This window comes from Nomascus leucogenys, chromosome 1a (genome assembly GCF_006542625.1).
Source record: "Nomascus leucogenys isolate Asia chromosome 1a, Asia_NLE_v1, whole genome shotgun sequence".
In the NCBI taxonomy this organism is placed as follows: domain Eukaryota; kingdom Metazoa; phylum Chordata; class Mammalia; order Primates; family Hylobatidae; genus Nomascus; species Nomascus leucogenys.
The window spans coordinates 75402992-75424697 of NC_044381.1; the positions used below are offsets into that span (position 1 = coordinate 75402992).

The 21706-nt window shown below is 39.2% G+C and overlaps 1 protein-coding gene across 4 annotated transcripts in view; it reads left to right on the forward strand.

The window, feature by feature from the left end:
• The window catches only part of KIAA0586 (KIAA0586 ortholog), a 122194-nt gene extending 112681 nt beyond the window's left edge, over positions 1-9513 (forward strand). For 2 of the 4 annotated variants that reach the window (XM_030811311.1, XM_030811326.1), the window contains 2 exons: positions 1484-1549; positions 9178-9513. In XM_030811311.1, the coding sequence (XP_030667171.1) occupies positions 1484-1549; positions 9178-9329 (218 nt within the window). In that variant the 3' untranslated portion in view covers positions 9330-9513. Of the gene's footprint in view, positions 1-1483; positions 1550-5261; positions 5347-9177 lie in introns of all 4 variants that reach the window. The other 2 variants (XM_030811348.1, XM_030811318.1) reach the window with 2 other exon arrangements.
• Positions 9514-21706: the final 12193 nt, after the last annotated feature.

Sequence of the window (21706 nt, forward strand, 5' to 3'; positions counted from 1 at the left end):
AACAATCCAGTTATACTCAGTTATTTTAAAATGTGCAATTAAATTATTTTTTACTATAGCCACCCTGTTGTGCTAGCAAATTACTGGGCCTAATTCATTCTTTCTATTTTTTGTTTTAACCCATTAACCATTCCCACTTCCCTTCCACTCTCACTACCATTCCCATCCTGTGGTAACCATCCTTCTACTGCCTATCTCCATGAGTTCAGTTGTTTTTTCTTTTTCCAGCCTGGCTCTGTCATCCAGGCTGGTGTGCAGTAGCACCATCTTGGCTCATGCAACCTCTGCCTCCTGGACTCAAGCCGTCCTCCCACCTGAGCCTCCCAAGTAGCTGGGTCTACAGGCGTGAGCCACCCCACCTGGCTACTTTTTGTATTTTTTGTAGAGACTAGGTCTAGCCATGTTGCCCAGGCTGGTCTTGAACTCCTAAGCTCAAGTGATCCACCTGTCTCAAACTCCCAAAGTGCTTGGATTACAGGCATGAGCCACCTCACCCGGCCTGTTTTTATTTTTTAGTTCCACAAATAAATGAGAACTTTCAAAGTTTGTCTTTCTGTGTCTGGCTTATTTCACTTAACATAATGACCTCCAGTTCTATCCATATTGTTGCATAAGACAGGATCGCATCCTTTTTTATGGCTGAATAACACTCCATTGTGTACATGTACTACCTGAAATTTTTGTGAAATAAATGAAGCTTAAGAGATAACTAATTTTTATCTTAAAGAAAATTAGAAAAGAAATACTGATTATACAACATTATAATTTTTTTCATATCACCCTACCCCAAGAATTTGTTTGAAATAAGTTATAGAAGGTTGTTAATTGACTGTACTTCACAGCACAGATTAACAGCATCATAACGGAGCCATGCCCTTAGTATCCAGGGTATCTTGTTGGCCTGAGACCTATATGTGCTATAGGTTTCTCTCAGTTAACTTTCCGATTCTCTGGCCATAAAAAAAGATTTTTCCTCAGCCTATTTTATTTCAGTACTAAAAATTTGCTTTGCTATAATAGTGTATTGCTCTTCTGTGCTCCCTGCCAGCTTTACAGGTTGTTTCTTACGGATTGTATTGAGTAATATGCTCCAGGCTGGCCTAGGAAGAAGGGAGATTCTAAACCTCTTTTTGTAATTATTAAATTCTTAGGTAAGAGAATCTGTGAAAACTTTTTACCTTGGAAGAAATGGCCCATCAATACAAACTTCAGATTTTCTCATGACCCTTTGCTTCCCCCCCTCTCATCTGTGATGCATAAAGATAATAATCCGTTAAAGTATTTTCTATTGATAGTCATTAAAATTCAGCTGTTCAACTTCCTTCTTTACATTAAGGCCACTAGATCAAACTTCTGTTTACCTGGTTTTATGAGAGTAATGGTGGGAGTGCATTTGGTTTGTGTTCTTTTAGTGAATAGGAATGAATCTTGATTATTTCTATGCTTAACTGATTTTCTTCTGAAAAAATAAATTTTTATGTAGTTTCACCAGGTGATATGGATTGGACACAAATTGAGCTTAATCCGTACCTCACATGTGTATTTTCAGGTAAGATTTTTACTTTAAAAGTTCTTGAACTTGGAGTTGTTCAGATTTTTTCATTTCCTTATGATTCATAATAATCAACACAGTAGAAATACTAATAGCAATTTTTAATTCTTCTGTAATATCTGTAAATTCACCCCAGGTTATAAACTCAGCTCTCCAAAAGGCGTAAGTTAGGGAACAGGAAAGAAAACCTATCGTTTTGCTTTGGAAAGTTTATAAAATGATGAATTAAAAGGCTGCAGGTGTGGTATTCAGAGCACTAAGGATAGGACTCGAGATAATTCCATCTGGGGGAGGTTATTTGTTGGGACAGGACGGTGTTTAAACTTTGAAGTCATTTTAAACAAAGTGAAGCAGCTGGAACCTGGCATAAGAAGAAACAGATCTTTCACATTAACGATTGCTTTTTAGAGGAAAAAGAATTGGAGTTGTTTTTACAGGTGTCGGAACATTTATTCTTCCTATAAGAACTGCTTTGTTTTTACCTTAAATTATAAATTTTAAAATAAGCATTTGTCAACTCATTTGAAAAATAAAAAAAGTAATAGGATTCATATGCCTAAAAGATATTTTGGGATAAGATCATTGTAACATTTTAAGTTACCCTTTCTAAAACATGAGTAAGGAAAGAAATGTTTAATAGTGACTAATTTTGGAAAGCAAAAGTAAATAAAATATTGCATAATATACTTAACATCAAATGATGAGGCACCTTCTTCATCAAGACTTTCATTTATTCTCAAACACTGTGGCTATGATGTTGCAAATCTGTAGGACTGGGTTAAGTATGTGAGGAGAATTGAATGCAGCAGGATAGTTTAGCAGCTGCTTACACAAGAATTGGAGCAAAAGTGGATGAGCCCAGGGTGGACAGGAAAAATGCTTCAAGAACTCAGTAAAACACAGCTTAAATACTGTAACATTTTCACAGACAGCTGGGAAGCAACTGCATTGCTGGAACTCAGGGCTGATTTTAAAGACAAGATCTGGTCAGCGTGAATCTAAGCAAGCTGTTAGCAAAGAGAAACCACAGACTCTTTAGGTAGAAACAAATCAATTTGGTTCAGCAGTCATTTCAAGGTCCACTGTTTGGCCAGCATCATGCTGAGGCTTTGTAGAATGCAGAGGTAAATAAGACACAGTCACTGTCCTAGTGGAGCACATCTTTAATGGAAACAACAGACTTACAAGTTAGTAACAATAATACAAGGTGATAAGTTCACACATACTTACTGTGTACCTGCTATACTAGTCACTCAGAACACAAAGACTGTCAGTTCCAAAGACTGTCCATTCTCTTAAGGAATGCATTGTCTGGTAGAAATGACAGATACATAAATAATTACAGTACAGTCTGGTAAGTGCTGCAATCAGAATAAGACAGCCACAATTAACAGGAGAGGAACTAATATTTCACCACTATCACTGGAAAAACCAGAGAATTGAATCCTACCATTCATTACATAACTTATTACTCAGAATAAATTATAATTTTTCTTAGTTTTATAAATCTGACATCCAAAAACAGAAAACATAAAATTTCTTGATGAATTTTAAATATTTTTAAAGCAAAAAAATTGGAATTTCAAATGTCAAAAACGTGTATTAAATTATGTCTCAGGAAGCTTCTAATTCTGACTCCATGGCATGCCCCGCTTAAATGCATGCCAGGTTAAATGACACACTGCAAACCCATGAATCAAGGAATAGTCTTTTTTATAGACCTGAAAACAGCTGTTGAAACAATTACATCATAGAGTAATGACTTGACTGTGCAAATTTAAGAAGTCAAACTTTAAAAGCATCAAACTATATTTAATAGAGGTAGAAGATTTATATTTGCTTTCATGGTGATTTATTAAAATGTTATGTCTTTTCTTTAAAAAAATTAATTTTTTTATGAATGCTTCGCCTGTTCACAGTAATCTAAGTGATGCTTTTTTTAATGTTCCCAGTCTAAAGAGCTCTCTTACAAAGTTCTAAAACCGTGATTTAGCTCGTGTAAATGAATAAATAAAAAGTTTTCAGCCGGGCGCAGTGGCTCACACCTGTAATCCCAGCACTTTGAGAGGCCGAGGTGGGCGGATCACGGGGTCAGGAGTTTGACATCAGCCTGACCAACATGGTGAAACCCCGTCTCTACTAAAAATACAATAATTAGCCAGGTACGGTGGCGCACGCCAGTAATCCAAGCTACTCAGGAGGCTGAGGCAGGAGAATCGCTTGATCCCGGGAGGCGGAGGTTGCATTGAGCCAAGATCATGCCATTGCACTCCAGCCTGGGTGACAGAGTGATACTCCATCTCAAAAAAAAAAAAAAAAAAAAAATTCCAAAAATGTACATTAACAAATACCTTTAGATAAGATGGTACATTTTATTGCTATAACTTCTTGATTAAAACACAGTTAACTAGAGTTTAAACTAGCATAACTATTTGGAGGCCTTCCAGAGTGTACTCTCTTTCCCCACTCCCTCTTTTTTTAATCGTATTTCAGTGAAACATTCTTATTCCTCCTTCTAAAGCAGAGTACCTTTTGCAGCCCACCCTGAGCCTCATTGCCTCTTTGATAGTGGCTTTCCAATTACATAAAAGTAAGAGCTGATATGTTTGTGTGCCTTCTATGTTCCAGCACTATACAAAACACTTTGTATGTATTATCTCGCTGAATCCTCATAAAAACCTCTGAAGTCAGCTGGGCGTGGTGGCTCACACCTGTAATCCTAGCACTTTGGGAGGCCAAGGCCGGCGGATCACAAAATCAGGAGATTGAGACCATGGTGAAACCCCGTCTCTACTAAAAATACAAAAATTAGCCGGGAGTGGTGGCGGGCGCCTTTAGTCCCTCCCAGCTACTTGGGAGGCTGAGGCAGGAGAATGGCGTGAATGCAGGAGAATGGCGTGAACCCAGGAGGCGGAGCTTGCTGTGAGCCAAGATCGTGCCACTGCACTCCAGCCTGGGTGACAAAGCGAAACTCCATCTCAAAAAAAAAAAACACCTCTGAAGCCGGTACTCATATTTTTTTTATAGTTGAGAAAACTGGGGTTCAGAGAAGTTACGTAACTTTTTCAGTCTCTGATTATTTTCTATCCCTCTTACCTTTTACGTATTTTTCTTTATAGTACTTAGCACTTCCTGTTATATTAGAAGTTTATTTCCTTACCTGTCATTCATCCCCTAAACCCAACAGAATGTGCGGCCAGTGAGGTTGGACCCTTTGTTTTCTTCACTGCTGTATTCTCCAGTCCAGAACAGTGCCAGGCACATAGTAGGTGCACAGTTGATATCTGTTGGATGGATGGATGAGCTCAGCTCCGCCCTGTTCCAGAATCCATTCTCTTATCCCCTCTGCCTTTTACTCCTCATACAGAATCCTCACACCAGCAGTCTGGGTGGGGCCATTCCTAAGTGACCTGATTTGGACCCTACTCGACCTATCATGAAGAGACTTGTGCTTAAAACTTCATCACCGCTCCCAAGTTTGTTGGTGTTCTTATTACTGCCTAGTCAGTCAACCAAATCTGTCATTTCAGAGTGAAACTTGGTTCTTTATAAGTACTAAGTCCCCATCCAAAATATCTTGACCCTATTTCCACTGCCAAGGATCATTAGTTCTTCCATGGACTATATTTATAGATCCCTCTCCTCTCTCTCTATTTTCCACACAGCTATTAGGATGATTTTTACCTTTTTTTTTTAACTTTTATTTTAGGTTTGGGGGTACATGTGAAGAAGGTTTCCTGTATAGGTAAACTCGGGCCATGGGGGTTTGTCATACAGATTATTTCATCACCCAGGTATTAAGCATAGTACCCAATAGTTATTTTTTCTGCTCCTCTTCTTCTTCTCACCCTCCAACCTCAAGTAGATCCCAGTGTTTGTTGTTTCCTTCTTTGTGTTCATGAGTTCTCATCATTTAGCTCCCACTTATAAGTGAGAACATGGAGTATTTGGTTTTCTGTTCCTGCATTAGTTTGCTAAGGATGATAGCTTCCAGTTTCATCCATGTTCCTGCAAAAGACCTTGATCTTGTTCTTTTTTATGGCTGCATGGTCATGGTATTCCGTGGTATACATGTACCACAGTTTCTTTATCCAATTTGTCATTCATGGGCATTTAGGTTGATTCCATACCTTTCTTGTTGTGAATAGTGCTGCAGTGAACATTTGTGTATATGTGTCTTTATGGTAGACTGATTTATATTCCTCTGGGTATAAACCCAGTAATGGAATTGCTGGGTCGAATGGTAGTTCTGCTTTTAGCTCTTTGAGGAGTCATCATATTACTTTCCATAATGGTTGAACTAATTTACCCTCCTACCAAGTGAATAAGTGTTCCCTTTTCTCTGCAACCTCACCAGCATCTGTTATTTTTTGACCTTGTAATAATAGCCATTCTGACTGGTGTGAGATGGTATCTCATTGTGGTTTTGATTTGCATTTCTCTAATGAGCAGTGATATTGAGCTTTTATTCATATACTTGCTGGCCTCATGTATGTCTTCTTTTGAAAAGTGTTCATGTCCTTTGGGGTTGTTTTTCTCGTATAAATTTGTTTTAAGTTCCTTATAGATGCCGGATATTAGACCATACATTTGCTCAAATTGTTCCTGTGGTCAAAATTTTTTGTGACTCCTTACTGCTTTTACAGGACTTGGCCCTGGCCTTGCTTTATAGCCTTATCTCACCATTCCTCCTATCCAAACAATATTTGATATCAGAATACTCAGAGTTCCCTTAACACATTAACTTTATCTTGACTTTATTTTGTTATTCCCTTTTCCTTCATTGCCTTCCCACCATCTTTTCAGTCCCAACTCAATGGCTACCTTCCACCTCATTTAAGTATTCCTATACATGTTTATCTCCTGATACATGTGATGAACTTCTTGAGGATGAGGACTCTGTCTTCTTCATCTGCGTATGCTCTTAGCTCCATACATGCAGAAGATTCATATAGATGTTTAGTTAGTGCATATATGCTTTTGGAGAAGCCTACTTTAATGTCTCTGGGCCTCAGTTGCCTTGTCTGTTTCCGAGAATTACTGTTAGGATCAGATAATATGATGGTGAAAATGTATTTACAAAATTTGAATTGTTATACAAATATAAGGCAATAACTGCAAGAAATGCTTATAGTGATTGAATTCAGTATGTTCCTTGAGACTTGGAAACTTCTAGGAGATCCCCCCACCCTAAAATGTTATAGCTCTTGTTACAACATTGAGCAATTTAATCTGCAATTTTATGCACAAAGTAGAAAACGAAGGTATATACAAAGTGGTTTTGTGAAATTAAATAACAGAGAAAAGAAGAGTATTTGGTATCACTGTTGTTTTTGGCAGATGTGTAACTCAAGGAATGGAGTTTTTCTGAAGAATAATTAGAAGGTAACATTAAGTTGTTTATATGAGTGGAAAATTAATTTGCTCTAGGACTTAAGTTATATGCAGTGTTAGTTTTTACTTTATTGATGAGGCGAGCTCTGATATTGGCTGCTTCCCTCAGTTATTTTGTGTATTCTGCATCATGGCTTTGTAAAATATAAGAATATTTAAATATTATATATTATTAATGCTTATGTCCTATACACATTTTTAAGGCCAGGCATGGTGGCTCACATCTGTAACGTCAGCACTTTGGGAGGCTGAAGAAGGAGGATCACTTGAGACCAAGGAGTCTGAGACAAAGGAGTTTGAGACCAGCCCAAGCATCATAGGGAGACCCTCCCTCTACAAAAAATTTTTAAAAATTAGCCAGGCATGGTGGTACATACCTGTGGTCTTCACTACTTGGGAGGCTGAGGTGGAAGGATCGCTTGAGCCTGTGAGGTTGAGGCTGCAGTGAGCCATGATCGTGCCACTGCACTCCAGCCTAGGTGACAGAGCAAGACCCTGTCTCAAAAAAAAGATTAAAAAATATAGTTTTTAGTATCTATTCATTGCATTTTTATTACATCCTGACAAACTGAAAAGACTAAAATCTTTTCCTATTTGAAATATTTATTCTATTTAAATTCACATAAAACTTGTTTTCTTTTTAAATACTATGGTATTATAGTTTGTGATATTGCTGTAATGATACCAAATCTTATCTTCCTCTCTCTTTTTATAAAAAAAGAAATAGTAACAAAAAGGAGTGATACAGTATTTAAAATAGTCTTTGTTAAATTTCCTTATATGAAAGGAATTTTCCTTTTACAAGTATTCTGTTCTTGGACAGCTGTGATTGAGTCATTAAAATCTCCAGAACTGTCTTAATTGTACTGTGGCCCCTATAAAAATTTAATGAAAAATTCTATGTTATTACTGTAGAAACTACTTGAAAAACATAAAGGGATTTTAGAAAAATTACTGTGACTCTTGTCTGAAATATGTCTTTAAGATTGTTTAAGGTAATTTATTTTTAACATATTTATTATTCTTATGTCTATGGTAATTCCATGAAATTTTAAATGAGGATTTTTGTTTGTTTGTTTTAAATAATACCAGGTTGACAGTCTTTATATTCTTAGGCATTGTGCTTTAAACTTACAGGGGTGAATTCGGGTATAGGCAGATACATACACTTACGTAGTCAACTTTGAATTTTTTACATATTAATGAATTATTTATCCCAAACTGCCTGCCCTCTGCCACCAGCCAGCTTTCATATTAGACATTATAATATTGCTCTCAATCCATGAAGTGGGAATATTTTTTCATATTTCATTAAATGTAGAGATAATGTCTACTTTACAGTAGAGAGAAAAGTCTATTTTACAGAGAAAAATGCTTTCCAAAGTTAGTGTCAGTAATACTTGGATGACCACTGCAGTATGTTTTTCCTCTGACATTGCTAACTTTATATCACTTCTGTTGACTAATAGCATAGCACCCTTAGGCACTCAGTAAATCATTATTAATGACATGCTCTTGAGTTTAAGAGTCCATTTTTTAGGAATAGGAGGAAGAGCAAAGTGCCTTGGCAACCTTTGACTTCAAATGCCTTTTACATGGCTTATATCTTACCTCTTAAAAAAAAAAAAAAAGGTCTTGCTCTAACCACAAACCTTTAATTTCTGGCTATTATAGTGTTTTATTGCTCTGCTAGCTATTTACGTAATGGTAACAGTAGTAATAATGGCTATCTTTTAATGGTAATGGGAGCGCTTAGTTTTTGACCACTTACTGAGTGCTAAGCTCTGTTGTTGAGCTCTTCACTGACAATATTTTATCCTCACTATATTGTGCAAAGTAGGTACTATTATCCCATTTAACATACGGGAAACTGAACTTTTGAGTGGTAAAGTAACTTGCTGACAGTCACACAGCCAGCAAGAAGTCTGGATTTCAGAGACTAGGCCCTTAACCCCATTTGATCTTACTTTGCATTTATCATCTGTATCACAACTTTTAGCTTGTGTACTAATGTTGTCTCTGACTGATTAGGAGCGAGGGTAGAAAGGAGGATGGTGTATTTTACCTCTCTGACAAGTTCTGAGCACCTTGGGACAAGAGATTCCCTCATATGCAATCCTTATTTGGAATCCACGCTCCCGCCCCCCCACCTCATATTATTTCGCAAAGTATACAGCATGTAAATACTCAGGATATGCATGTTGAGCTGAATGAGCTTCTCTTTTGTGCAGGTGGGAAAGCAGTGCCACTCTCCGCTTCACAGATGCCCCCTGCCAAGATGTTGGTGACGCTGCCCTCAGTGAACCTCGAGGATTGCTCTCAGTCTGTGAGTCTCAGCACAATGCAGGAGGACATGGAGTCTTCGGGGGCAGATACCTTCTGAACAGGAAGAGACAGCCAGCACAGTGTTTATGCCACTGGTTTTAAAGTCATTTTACCTTGGCTTAAAACCCTCTCTCAGACTGTTCGGTTTTTGAGCATATTCTGAAAAAAAATTTCCAATTTTTTACATGAAAAGCATAATTTGGGTATTTAAAGTTTTTAAATAAAATAAGTCATCATAAGTCTGATTGTGAGTTGTTTCTTAGAATCCTGAGATAGCATAGAGTAGTGAAAGGGCATGGCTTTTGACATCTGGGCATTTAATCCATAGGTGTAATTATCTGTATGTATTTATAAAATTATGTAACTCAAGGTTATTCTAACATTTTTATAACAGCAAATAGAAAAAATCAAATGTCTATCAATAATAGACTGGTTTTAAAGTGATGGTACATCAGTACAATGGAATACTATGTATTACAAAAAAAGAATTTAAAAAGTTTATTGATATGGAATAATCTCTGAGATGCACTGTTAAAGTGAAAAAAGCCATGTGCAAAATAGTGTGTGAACTATGCAGTTGTTGAAATTATTTAAAATGGGGTGGGGAGGAATTCAAATGTATGGTACGTCACATATTCTTACATGTATTTGCTTGTAAATATATTATATAAACAAGAAACTGCTAAGTTTGTCTCCAGGGAGAATTATTGGCTGGGTGATAGGAGAGGCTAAGTGATAGGAATCAAGGATAATCGTGGTTACTATGTATTTGAACTTCAGTTGTGATAGAAAAAAATTATCAGTGAGATTTTTATATGCCTTATGTATACCATATAAACCTTTATAAACCTGTGAAACATGTAACTCTATTACCTTTTGCAACATAAATACATAAAATTAAAGGAAAATAAAAAGCATTGCTTTGTAATCAGATACATGTAGGTTCTAATCCCAATTTCTATAACTTCTTGCTCTGTGATAGGGGCCAATGAAACCCCTTCTTATCAGCTGTTTCAGATTAATGGGTTTAATACTTATTTTTGCAGAATAATGGGCATTAGTGATTGTGTGTGGAGAATGGGGGTGGGTAGTGCCCAGCATAGTGCTTGATACCATGTAAGTGCTCAATAAATGGTGGTGGTCTTATTATCTTGAAGGATTTCAGTACTGTATAGTAGAGGGTATAAGCACATGAAAAGAAAGGCAGCCTAGCACTAGTGAAAAAAATTTACCTCCCAGAAAAATCATTTTATGTCACAACTGAATTTCAAACACACAGTAATTAAAGTCATCCTTGACTTTTTCAGCATTTTTGTAGGTTGCTAAGTGGATCTCAGCACTGGCAGCACATTAGAACCTCTGGGAGCTTTAAAAAATACTAATGCCTGGGCCTTGTACCAAGGCATTTCAATTTAATTGATCTTGGATGGGGTCCAGGCATTGGTATTAAAAAAAAAAAAAGACCTTTTCAGGTAATTTTAATGGGCACTCAAGGCTGAGAATTACTGAAGAGCAATTTAGAATTCCTTAAAATTCTAGTAGGGGCCATTGCCTGGGGATTTTTTTCTCACTGAACATAGAAGCTGCAAGAATCTATGGAAACTCAGAAATGTGTCAGCCTTCCACATGCACTTCCTCACAGCTTCTCTCAGGTATTTGGTTACTGGAATGTTTTAGGTTTCACTTTAGAACCCATTTTCTTTGATATGGCCCTTTGGACAGTTCTGCTTATAACAGTTTCCTTTAAACAAGTGGAAGAAAAATGCTGCTCTGTGGATTTTAATTTGTTTTTGATATTCATCCACAAGACTCTGGGCAAGGTGAAAGCTGGAGAAATGTTGCTTAGTGCTGCTTCATTTTAAACATGACACCCCACCCCCCAACTTTGGTTTCTGGTTTTCATAGTTTTTTCTGCCTTGGAAGGATTTTAGCAAAATCTTGTTTTAGTTAAAGCATTTTTTATTTAAAGGTATTGGTAGATTTTTTCCCCCTAACCATAGAAAGCCTGCCTTTTCTAACTTTAGGGTAGAAGTGTAATCTTGGATTTATTCTACTGTGCATGTGAGCTTTTCTTTTAAAAAAAATTAGTGTCCATTCGATGGTTTTTTTTTTTTTGAGATGGAATTTTGCTCTTGTTGCCCAGGCTGGAGCGCAATGGCGCAATCTCGGCTCACCGCAACCTCTGCCTCCTGGTTTCAAGCGATTGTCCTGCCTCAGCCTCCTGAGTAGCTGGGATTACAGGCGTGCACCACCGCGCCCAGCAAATTTTGTATTTTTAGTAGAGATGGGGTTTCTCCGTGTTGGTCAGGCTAGTCTTGAACTCCCAACCTCAGGTGATCTGCCTGCCTCAGCCTCCCAAAGTGCTGGGATTATAGGCGTCAGCCACCACGCCCGGCATTCATCAGTATTTTGTTTTATAGGATTATTTCTGTTCACGTTTACTCCTGTACGCATTCCTCTGCCAACTACTTCAAATCCTTTTGGAATAAGACTATGTATGTAAAAACAAACTAAATGGAATTTTTGATTTTATAAGCTTTAAAATTTTTATTTTATATTAAATTTTACAATTTCCAACTTCTGGAATAAACTATTTATGAGACATGTTATTAAGAGGTAGACTATCAAGATCAAGGCTGTTACTATTGCTGGGCTGTGACTGGGCATGGTGGCTCATGCCTGTAATCCCAAGACTTTGGGAGGCCGAGGGCGGATCACTTGAGCTCAGGAGTTTGAGACCAGTACAAAGAATTAGCTGGGCATGGTTGCACAGACCTGTAGCCCCAGCTACTCAAGAGGGTGAGGTGAGAGGATCGCTTGAGCCCAGGATGTCAAGACTGCAGTGAGCCGTGGTTGTGCCACTGCACTCCAGCCTGGGTGACAGAATGAGACCGTGTCTCAAAAAAAAAAAAAAGATTGCTGAGCTAACATGCCTTAACACTAAGTAACATGTTTAAAATGTTCCTTTCTGCTGGGTGCGGGTGGCTCACACCTGTAATCCCAGCACTTTGGGAGGCTGAGGCAGGCAGATCACCCAAGATCAGGAGTTAGAGACCAGTCTGGCCAACATGGTGAAACCCCCGTCTCTACTAAAAATACAAAAATTAGCCAGGCACGGTGGTGCGTGCCTATAATCCCAGCTACTTGGGAGGCTGAGGCAGGAGAATCGCTTCAACCCAGGAGGCAGAGGTGGCAATGAGCCGAGACTGCACCACTTAACTCCAGCCTGGGCAACAGAGTAAGACTCTGTCTCAAAAAATAAATAAATAAATCAAATGTTCCTTTGTTTTAAATCCTAAATTCATTCTTTGTATACTTTAATAGAATCTTGAATAAATATTTTTATTCTTAGAAGATTATTTCAATATGTTTCTTATTACTTACAGATTTCTGGTTCCTTAATAACTCTTTAAAATGCTAAACATATATCTTTAGATCTTTTGTTGTTTTTCTATTAACTCAAAACATTTTAAAAACAAGTAAAGTAGCATTTTTAAGTTTATAGTGTATTACCACCCCCAATCAAAAAATAATTCTATAACTGACTGGGCGCAGTGGTTCATGCCTGTAATCCCAGCACTTTGGGGGAGGCCGAGGCGGGTGGGTCACCTGAAGTCAGGAGTTCCAGACCAGCCTGGCCAACATGGTGAAACCCCGTCTCTACCAAAAATACAAAAATTAGCCAGGTGTGGTGGCGTGTGCCTGTAGTCCCAGCTACTTGGGAGGCTGAGACAGGAGAATTGCTTGAACCCAGGAGGCGGAGGTTGCAGTGAGCTGAGATTGTGCCACTGCACTCCAGCCAGGGTGACAGAGTGAGACTCTGTCTCAAAAAAAAAAAAAAAAAAAAAAGAATTATTATTATATAATTGAAATATCTTTTAAAAGATGTCCTGATGCTGTGGTATTTCCTTATATATGAGTAACTTGAACAATAATGGAGAATACAGTCCTTAATATTTCTGTGATGTTACTAAGAGAAGACTCACTGAAGCATTCTTTTCTATCATACATCTGTATGTGCATCTGTTTAACAAACATGAAGTATGAAGGACATGGGTGTACAATGTGGCGTGGATCCTCAGGGGGAGGCTGGGCAGTCACCTCAGGATTTGTCATTCCTGCTTTTGGTCATATGCCTCTCTTGGAGGACAGAGATTAACCACAAGAAATTCTGTCTCTCCCTAATATGGAATCATCATTTGATCATTAAACATCAGTTGCACAGTAGTTTTTGAAGATTCTATTAGAAATGCACTAGAGAAAAGCAAATTTTCTAATGAGAAATCTGATCATTATAGTTTAGGGAATTTCATGAAGGCAGTGTTTTTATTTGACCTAGGTAGGAGAATGAGGGGTAGATTTCAAGTGTCAGACTGTCAAACCTTTGAGAATCATCAGCCTGTGTCTGTATTCTTTTTAAAATAATTTTTTCTTCTTGTCCTGAAATGTTTACCTAGAAACAATAGGAAATATTAGCCAGAGTACAGATGCCCCCTTACGAGGCCTGTAAATATTGTAAAGCTATTTGATGGTCCTCTAATTACCAAGACAGCAAGCAAATCAGAGCCCTTTTTCTGGGTCTTTATAGTATGAATGGTGACATTTATAATTTCAGCCATAGTGAGGAATAAGTTATTGATACATCTCTGGAATTCAGGGACCCCTAACCAAAGTTAAAACCCTCAAGCAGTTCAGTACATTCCTACCATCTCCTGAGAGGTCACTGCTACGAGACTTCTGAAGAGACCCAAATGATGAGACTGAACAGGACTTAAAATCTTCAAAGGAGCTGGTAAGGAGTCTATGTACTAGGAATACGTGCACCCCAGGAGTAGTTCTCAGTATACATAGAGGTCACAGATAAAGAACAGGCCCACTGGCCCCATAATTAATATATATGTAAAGAGTTGAAAGTGTATGTCTTTTTCCCAGAATTATGATGATAAACTATTTGAGTTGGCATCTTGTATCCTACTTTTCCTGAACGTGAACATTTTTCTATTTTTTACAAGGTGCTACATTATAAGTAAATATGTAAATTGTAATTTAAGAGGTATTTCTGTCATCAGGACAGCTGTATAGGATTGCTTTTCAAGCTTGGTAAGTATTTTTATTTCCTTTGGTCACATTCCCCAATAGTCGGACGGGTTATAAAAGTACCATGGACACTCGAGATAATTTAAAATGTGATTGGGTTGACTTTTCTCTCCAGATAAAATATTGACTGTGTGTAGTTCTATGTAATTACAACAACAGCCTGAGTAGCTGAGTCTAGAGATATTTGTGGTATGCTCTAAAGTATATAGAAGATGTTCAGATCTTAAACTTGGTGGATTTGTTTGCTAGCATTAAGCAGAGGTATTCCTATGATTTGAGTGTTGCCTGGAGCTAGAAATGGGTAACAGGTCCAGCAAGAGACAGGTTAGCAGATGAGGCTATGGTCTCTCATTCTTAAAAACAAGGTAGTGGAAACGTATTTTGCTTCAAAAAAGGGAGGGCAAAAAAAATGAAGAAAAGTAGAGTCATAGAAAAGGAAAGCAATAGCTTTTAGTTACACAGCAATTTTACACGGGAGTCAGTTCATTTGATTGGGCATAACAAAAAGATCTGGGTTTTTTTTTTTTTTCATTGTCTTGGGTGGAATTTGCACTTACAAAGTTGTCTGCTTGACCTGAAGATCTCAGGTAAGCTGTTTGTGCCTTGAAACCAGCTTCTGGAGGCTTGTTGGTTAGCCTCAACTTGTAGTCACTCATGGATGTAGAAGTCTGTTGGTTTTAGTTGAAAGTTCATTTTCAGGCCGGGCGCGGTGGCTCAAGCCTGTAATCCCAGCACTTTGGGAGGCCGAGGCGGGCGGATCACGAGGTCAGGAGATCGAGACCATCCTGGCTAACATGGTGAAACCCTGTCTCTACTAAAAATACAAAAAATTAGCCGGACGTGTTGGCAGGCATCTGTAGTTCCAGCTACTCGGAGAGGCTGAGGCAGGAGAATGGCGTGAACCCGGGAGGCGGAGCTTGCAGTGAGCTGAGATTGCGCCATTGCACTCCAGCCTGGGGGACAGAGCAAGACTCCGTCTCAAAAAAAAAAAGAACATTTTCATTATGACACATGATGTAACTGTGGGTCTGTTGTAGCTGTTGTCAAGAGGACCTGAAGTGGCTCCTTCCAATAACATTCTAATGCCTTTTTGTGTCTGTGTCAATTAGCATTTTCTGTAGGACAAACCACCCCAAACTAAGTAGCTTAAAACAATCATTTATTTACTCATGATTTTGGGGATGAGCAATTTGGGCTGGGCTCAACTAGGACAACTTTGCTTTGCTCCACATGATGTTGTCTGACCCTCACACATGAATTTATACTCAACTGATAGTTGATGGCCTCACATATCTGGTGGTTGCTGGCTGTTGGCAGGGAAATGGAAGTAACTGGGTCATGTGTCTCTCATTATCCAAGAGGCTAGCCTAAGTGCATTGATGTGATGTTGATCTGAGAGTGCCTATGAGCAGTAAGAGAGGGCGAGCTTCAGTATGCAAGCAGCGTTCAAGCCTCTGCTTGTGTCATATTGCTAATGCCTCGTTGCCCAAACTAAGTCATATGTCCAAGCCCAGAATCAAAGAGTAGATAATTAGACTCTATTTCTTGGTGGGCAGATTTGTAAAGTCACATACTAGGGAGCATGCATATGGAATGGGAAGAATTTGTGGCCACTTTTGAAACTTAGCAAACATTGATTTCTCTTCTAATGGAACTGGTCACTGAACTAGAATTCATATAAAGATTTGAGTGATGTCTCCTTTGGGAAGGCGGCTTATACCTACTGGGCACAAAACCATATACTAATGAGCTTCTGACAGTATTTAGCTAAATCTGCATGTGACAAAAAATAGTTCTTGGTAGAGTTATTCCTAACCACATAGGGCATGCTATAAATGATGTCCTAGAGAGAAAATCTGTATGAGCTCTGAGGAGGCAGTCTTGTGGCCATTAACACTGGTGGCAAAACATTAGGCTAAGGCAGATTAGGGATTTTTGATACTTTAGACCTGGAGTTAGCACATTTTCTCAGTAAAAGGCCAGATAGTAAATATTCTTGGCTTTGAAGGCCTCATGTGGTCTCTGTCACATAGTCCATATCCCTCTTTGTTTTTTCTATAAAATTTTAAAATATGTAAGAAAAAATTTTTTTTTTTTTTTTTTGAGACGGAGTCCTGCTCTGTCGCCCAGGCTGGAGTGCAGTGGCGCAATCTCGGCTCACTGCAAGCTCCGCCTCCCGGGTTCACGCCATTCTCCTGCCTCAGCCTCTCCGAGTAGCTGGGACTACAGGCGCCCGCCACCACGCCCAGCTAATTTTTTGTATTTTTAGTAGAGATGGGGTTTCACCGTGGTCTTGATCTCCTGACCTCGTGATCCGCCCGCCTCGGCCTCCCAAAGTGCTGGGATTACAAGCGTGAGCCACCGCGCCCGGCAAGAAAAATTTTTTAGCTCATGGACCGTATGAAAAGACTTCAGGCCAGATTTGGCCCATGGGCTGTAGTGTGCCAGCCCCGATTGGGACAGCTTTTGTTTCAGTGCCTCCATTTGTTCTTTTTTACCTTTCCTGAATGGAGAGTAGTTTTTGTGTTAGGAGAGAAATTCTGCAGAATCCTATAGGACTGTTATGGTGAAATGAGTTCCACAGTCACTGAATAGAAGTAGGAATTCCCTGTATTGGGAACACAAAGTCTAGCAATGTTTTCTTTCTGAAACATCTGTAGATTTTTTTTCTTTCTTTTTTTTTTTTTTTGAGACAGAGTCTTGCTCTGTCACCCAGGCCAGAGTGCAGTGGCACAATCTCGGCTCACTTCAACCTCCACCTCCCAGTCTCAAGCAATTCTCCTGCCTCAGCCTCCCAAGTAACTGGAATTACAGGCGCCCACCACCACACCTGGCTAATTTTTGTATTTTCAGTAGAGACAGGGTTTCACCATGTTGGTCAGGCTAGTCTCAAACTCCTGACCTCAAGTGATCTACCTGCCTCAGCCTCCCAAAGTGCTGGGATTACAGGTGTGAGCCACTGCACCTGGCCCATCTGTAGCTTTTCATCAAGGAACAGGTTCTATCCATACTGATAACAGACTACTACTAATACATATTTATAGCTTAATGACCTGGATAGTTGTATAAAACCCATTTGCAAATTCTGAAAAGGCTTTGAGGAGTTTCTGTATTTTGTTTTACCTTTTCGGTTATAACTGGGTTATGTTAGTTATAGATGAGACATTATTCTACCACTTCCTGATCGAATTTTGATTTTTTTCATTATTTATTTACCATGGAGCTTAATTTGATTTTTTCATGATGCAAAAAATCATGGGTCAAGTTAGCATCCATTTGATGGATCATGGCACTCCCAGGCCACTGTCAGAGACTGCCAGCACCCAGCTTTATGAAGAAAATGTCTCTGTAATTGCCAATATTGTTTCTCAGAAGGCTGGATTGATTGTTATGAGCCAATTATAGCTTGTCTAAATTGAGCCAATTTTCCTTCCAAGTAGGGATAGATGTCAATTTGATGGAACTCTTTGTAGTTGGGGTAATAAAAGCTACTTGTTTAGCATTTGAGCTAGCAAAGGCATTGTCACTGGTTTTCAGTGTAGTAGTTTGTGAGTTTCTAACTTAACTGACACATATTTTTCATATTGAATAGCTTATAATGAATTTTCAATGTCTTTACCATTTTTGCCAGTTTTAGTGTCTTTACCATTTTCGATCAGAGTAACTTCAAAAGTAAAAATATCCACTTTGTTTCTTTAGCATGCCACAGTTATGAGCAATTCCAAATGCATATCTACTATCTGTTTAGTGTTTACAATTTCTTCTTTGCCAAAGTGCAAGACCAAGTCAGAGGAATTCATTCATCCACTTGGGCAGGCTGAACATTAGCCCATGAAGCAGCTTTGATAGCTGCATGTTAGGTGGCGACAGAGTATTCTGTACAGAAAATGCCTTTGTTATTTTAAGGTAAGTCATCTACAAACAGTATTAAGTCAGAATTGACTAAGATTTGATCTGGGCATTCTTGTGTGTTTAGTTTTTACTTTCTACTGAAAATATAATTTATATAGTAAAGTACTAATCAAGTGGAGAGCTCAATGAATTTCTACTTTTGTCTGTACATACCTGTGTAATATCTCCCAAGTAGAACTAGAACACTTCCTAGCAGCCCAGAAGGTTCCCTTGCGCCCCTTTCCTAGTCAATACACACCCCTCTTCCCCCAGAAGTAACCACCATTCTGACCTCTATCACCATCAGTTTTGTTTATTTTTGAATTTCATGTAGGTAGAATTACAGAGTATGTACTCTTTCTTCTAGTTTCTTTTATAAGTATAATATCTGTGATATTCATATATATTTTTGTAGTTTTTGTTTGTTTGTTGGTTTTTGAGACGGAGTTTGGCTCTTGTTGTCCAGGCTGGAGTGCAATGGCTCGATCTTGGCTCACTGCAACCTCCACCTCCTGGGTTCAGGCGATTCTCCTGCCTCAGCCTCCTGAGTAGCTGGGATTACAGGCATGTGCCACCACACCCGGCTAATTTTGTATTTTTAGTAGAGACAGGATTTCTCCATGTTGGTCAAGCTGGTCTCAAACTCCTGACCTCAGGTGATCCGCCCACCTTGGCCTCCCAAAGTTCTGGGATTACAGGCATGAGCCACCACACTCAGCCAGTTCATTGTTTTTTATGGCTGTGTGGTATTCCATTGTGTGACTATACCACAATTCATTAATTCATTCTACTGTTGATGGACATTTGGGGTGTTACCACTTTCTGTTATGAATAAAGCTGCTGTGAATATTGTTGTGCATTTATTTTAGTAGACAGATAGACTGATTTGTCTTGGATGCATTTCTGGGTAATAGGGTAGGCATGTGTTTAGTAGGAGCTGGGCATTCTTAATCCCCCAGGTACCACAAACAGTCATGGATTCCTCCTTACATAGAAGAGGGAGTCAATGGTGGGATTAAAATCTTAATGATGTGCAGTTGTGAGGTGGACAGTAGAAGGATTTCATCATCAGTGAGGCAGCTGACAGAGAAATGCCGAGTGCTGCCTAGAAGTAACAGAGACTGCACAAGCATGTGGAATGCAAGAGGCTGGTGCAGCAGTAAGCGCTAGTCAGCCTGCTGCAGGAGCTCTGACCACTGAGCTGCTGCCCCCCACCCATGTAGGCAGGGAGAGTACACTGTAGCCACCAGACCGAGAGATTTGTTCAGAGAGCCAATACACTACTGGTGTGAAGCTTCTCTCAGCCGAATTAATGCTCCTATTAGGTAGCTTTGTCTTTCCTCTGTTTGGCACAGTTAGGGATATACAAGTATAGAGTTGCTGGGGGAGACCTTCAGAGAGGGGAAGACTTTTTCTGCCTTTTCATCGGGGGTCTGTAATCATGTCTTAGGAAGCTCTTATAAGGGCAATCCTGAGAAATCTTTTTTTTTTTTTTTTTTTTTTTTTGAGACAGGGTTTGCTCTGTTGCCCAGGCTGGAGTGCAGTGGTGTGATCTCGGCTCACTAAAACCTCCACCTATCGGGTTCAAGCAATTCTCCCACCTCAGCCTCCTGAGGAGCTGGGACTACAGGTGCATGCCACGATGCCCAGCTAATTTTTTGTATTTTTAGTAGAGACAGGGTTTCACCATGTTGGCCAGGCTGGTCTCAAATTCGTGGCCTCAAGTGACCCGCCTGCCTTGGCCTCCCAAAGTGCTGAGATTACAGTGGCAAGCCACGGCGCCAGGCCCTGAAAATCTTAATTGCCTTTGATTTTGGGAGCTTAGGTAAAATGAAATAGTTTTCATTCTGGAGGATAACAGAGAGTATCTGCCTACAGACCGATCATAACCAAAATCATGTCATTTCAAATTCTGTAATCTTTTGAAATGATGTAGTTAGAAATTTTCAGATAGAGTTGTAACTTTTCAGTTGACATTTTATGTCCCTTTTCTGCCAATTTCATTAAGAAATAATTGAAGTCTTATAGCAGGAGAACACAACAATAAATTGTTGTATAAGGGTGGATCTTCATGGAATACTTAGATCCTTAAGATCATTTACTTAGACATTGAGAAAAATATGAAGGTGATTTCATAGGTCCTCAAGTCTGATGATTTTTGCATATGAAACAAGCAAGCACTGAATCTCTTTAACTACTGGTTACTAAAATAAAGCTGCATGTTTGTGCACTGCCATAAAACATTGACTCATGGAGGGAATGGAAGACAAGATAGTATTTGGGTAGGAAACACTGGAAATCTAAGAATCATAATTCTATTGATTGCTCTGAGTTTTTAAACAAATCTATAGTCTTTCCCGTTAGGTTTATTAATCAGAAATCTGAGCATTGCAAGGACTGGTACAAGTAGAAGCAGTCCTTGTTCTTAACAGCAACAACACCACCAACAGAATGGACTGGCCCCTGATATCTCTTCAGGTTTGAGTAAGTCTTAGGTAATTTAGACAGGAGTTTATAAGGATCAATCTGAATCTTAGTAGGTCAGCATAAATAAGCACAGTTCTTAGCCTTTGGATGTGGTCCTTATTCTTAAGCTATAGTCCCAAGGTTTCAGTGGAATATTCAAGTTGTTTACCAAGCCCCTCTAGATTGGAAGGCCATGAATCCTAAACTCTGTCCTTCCAGTATCAGGCAACTGTTGACATCTCTTTCAGGCTTCCAGGTGTTGCTTTCCACTGGGTTCCTTGGATTTTCACCCAGCACATGTGCAGTTCACCTATTAGCTAAGAATTTGAGAGAGTCTGTATGCAGATATTGGGGATCCCCCCATCTGTAGCTCTCTTCTTTATGCGATTTTCCTGCTCAATTTTCAGCCTTTCTGGGAGCTCTGGATACTTGTTCTGACCTCCAAGCCCAGCAACACTGTCACTACTGCATAAGTGTGTCCTCCATGCACACGGGCAATGGGAAGTGCCATGGATAAATGTGGATCTCACCAACTGTGTTCCTCCTTTCAAAGTATAAATATTCTCAGTTTCTGCTTGCTTTTGGTCATTCTCCAGTGCCTTCAAACAACTGGTTTTTATATTTTGTCCAGAGCTTATAATTGTTACTGGCAGGAGGGATAGTCTGGCAAAAGGAATTTCACCATTCCTGGCAGCTGGAATAGAAGCAGCAGTAAAATGGTAAGGGAAAGAGAATCACATTTTCATTTTTAAATTCTCCTTCTTTCTCTTTCGTCTGTCCATCACCAATCTTTCCACCACTGGCCCCAGCCTGAGAAGCCTTGGGAACTCAGTAACAAGAGAGGAGCAGAATAGGATGTCAGGATGAAGAGGCAGCTCAAGAATTTAGAGAATAAAGATGGTTTCCCGCTGCGTGTAAACCTCTCATCAATGAGATCATGAAATACAAAAGGAGTGGTTCCAAATCTGGCTGTGGACCATT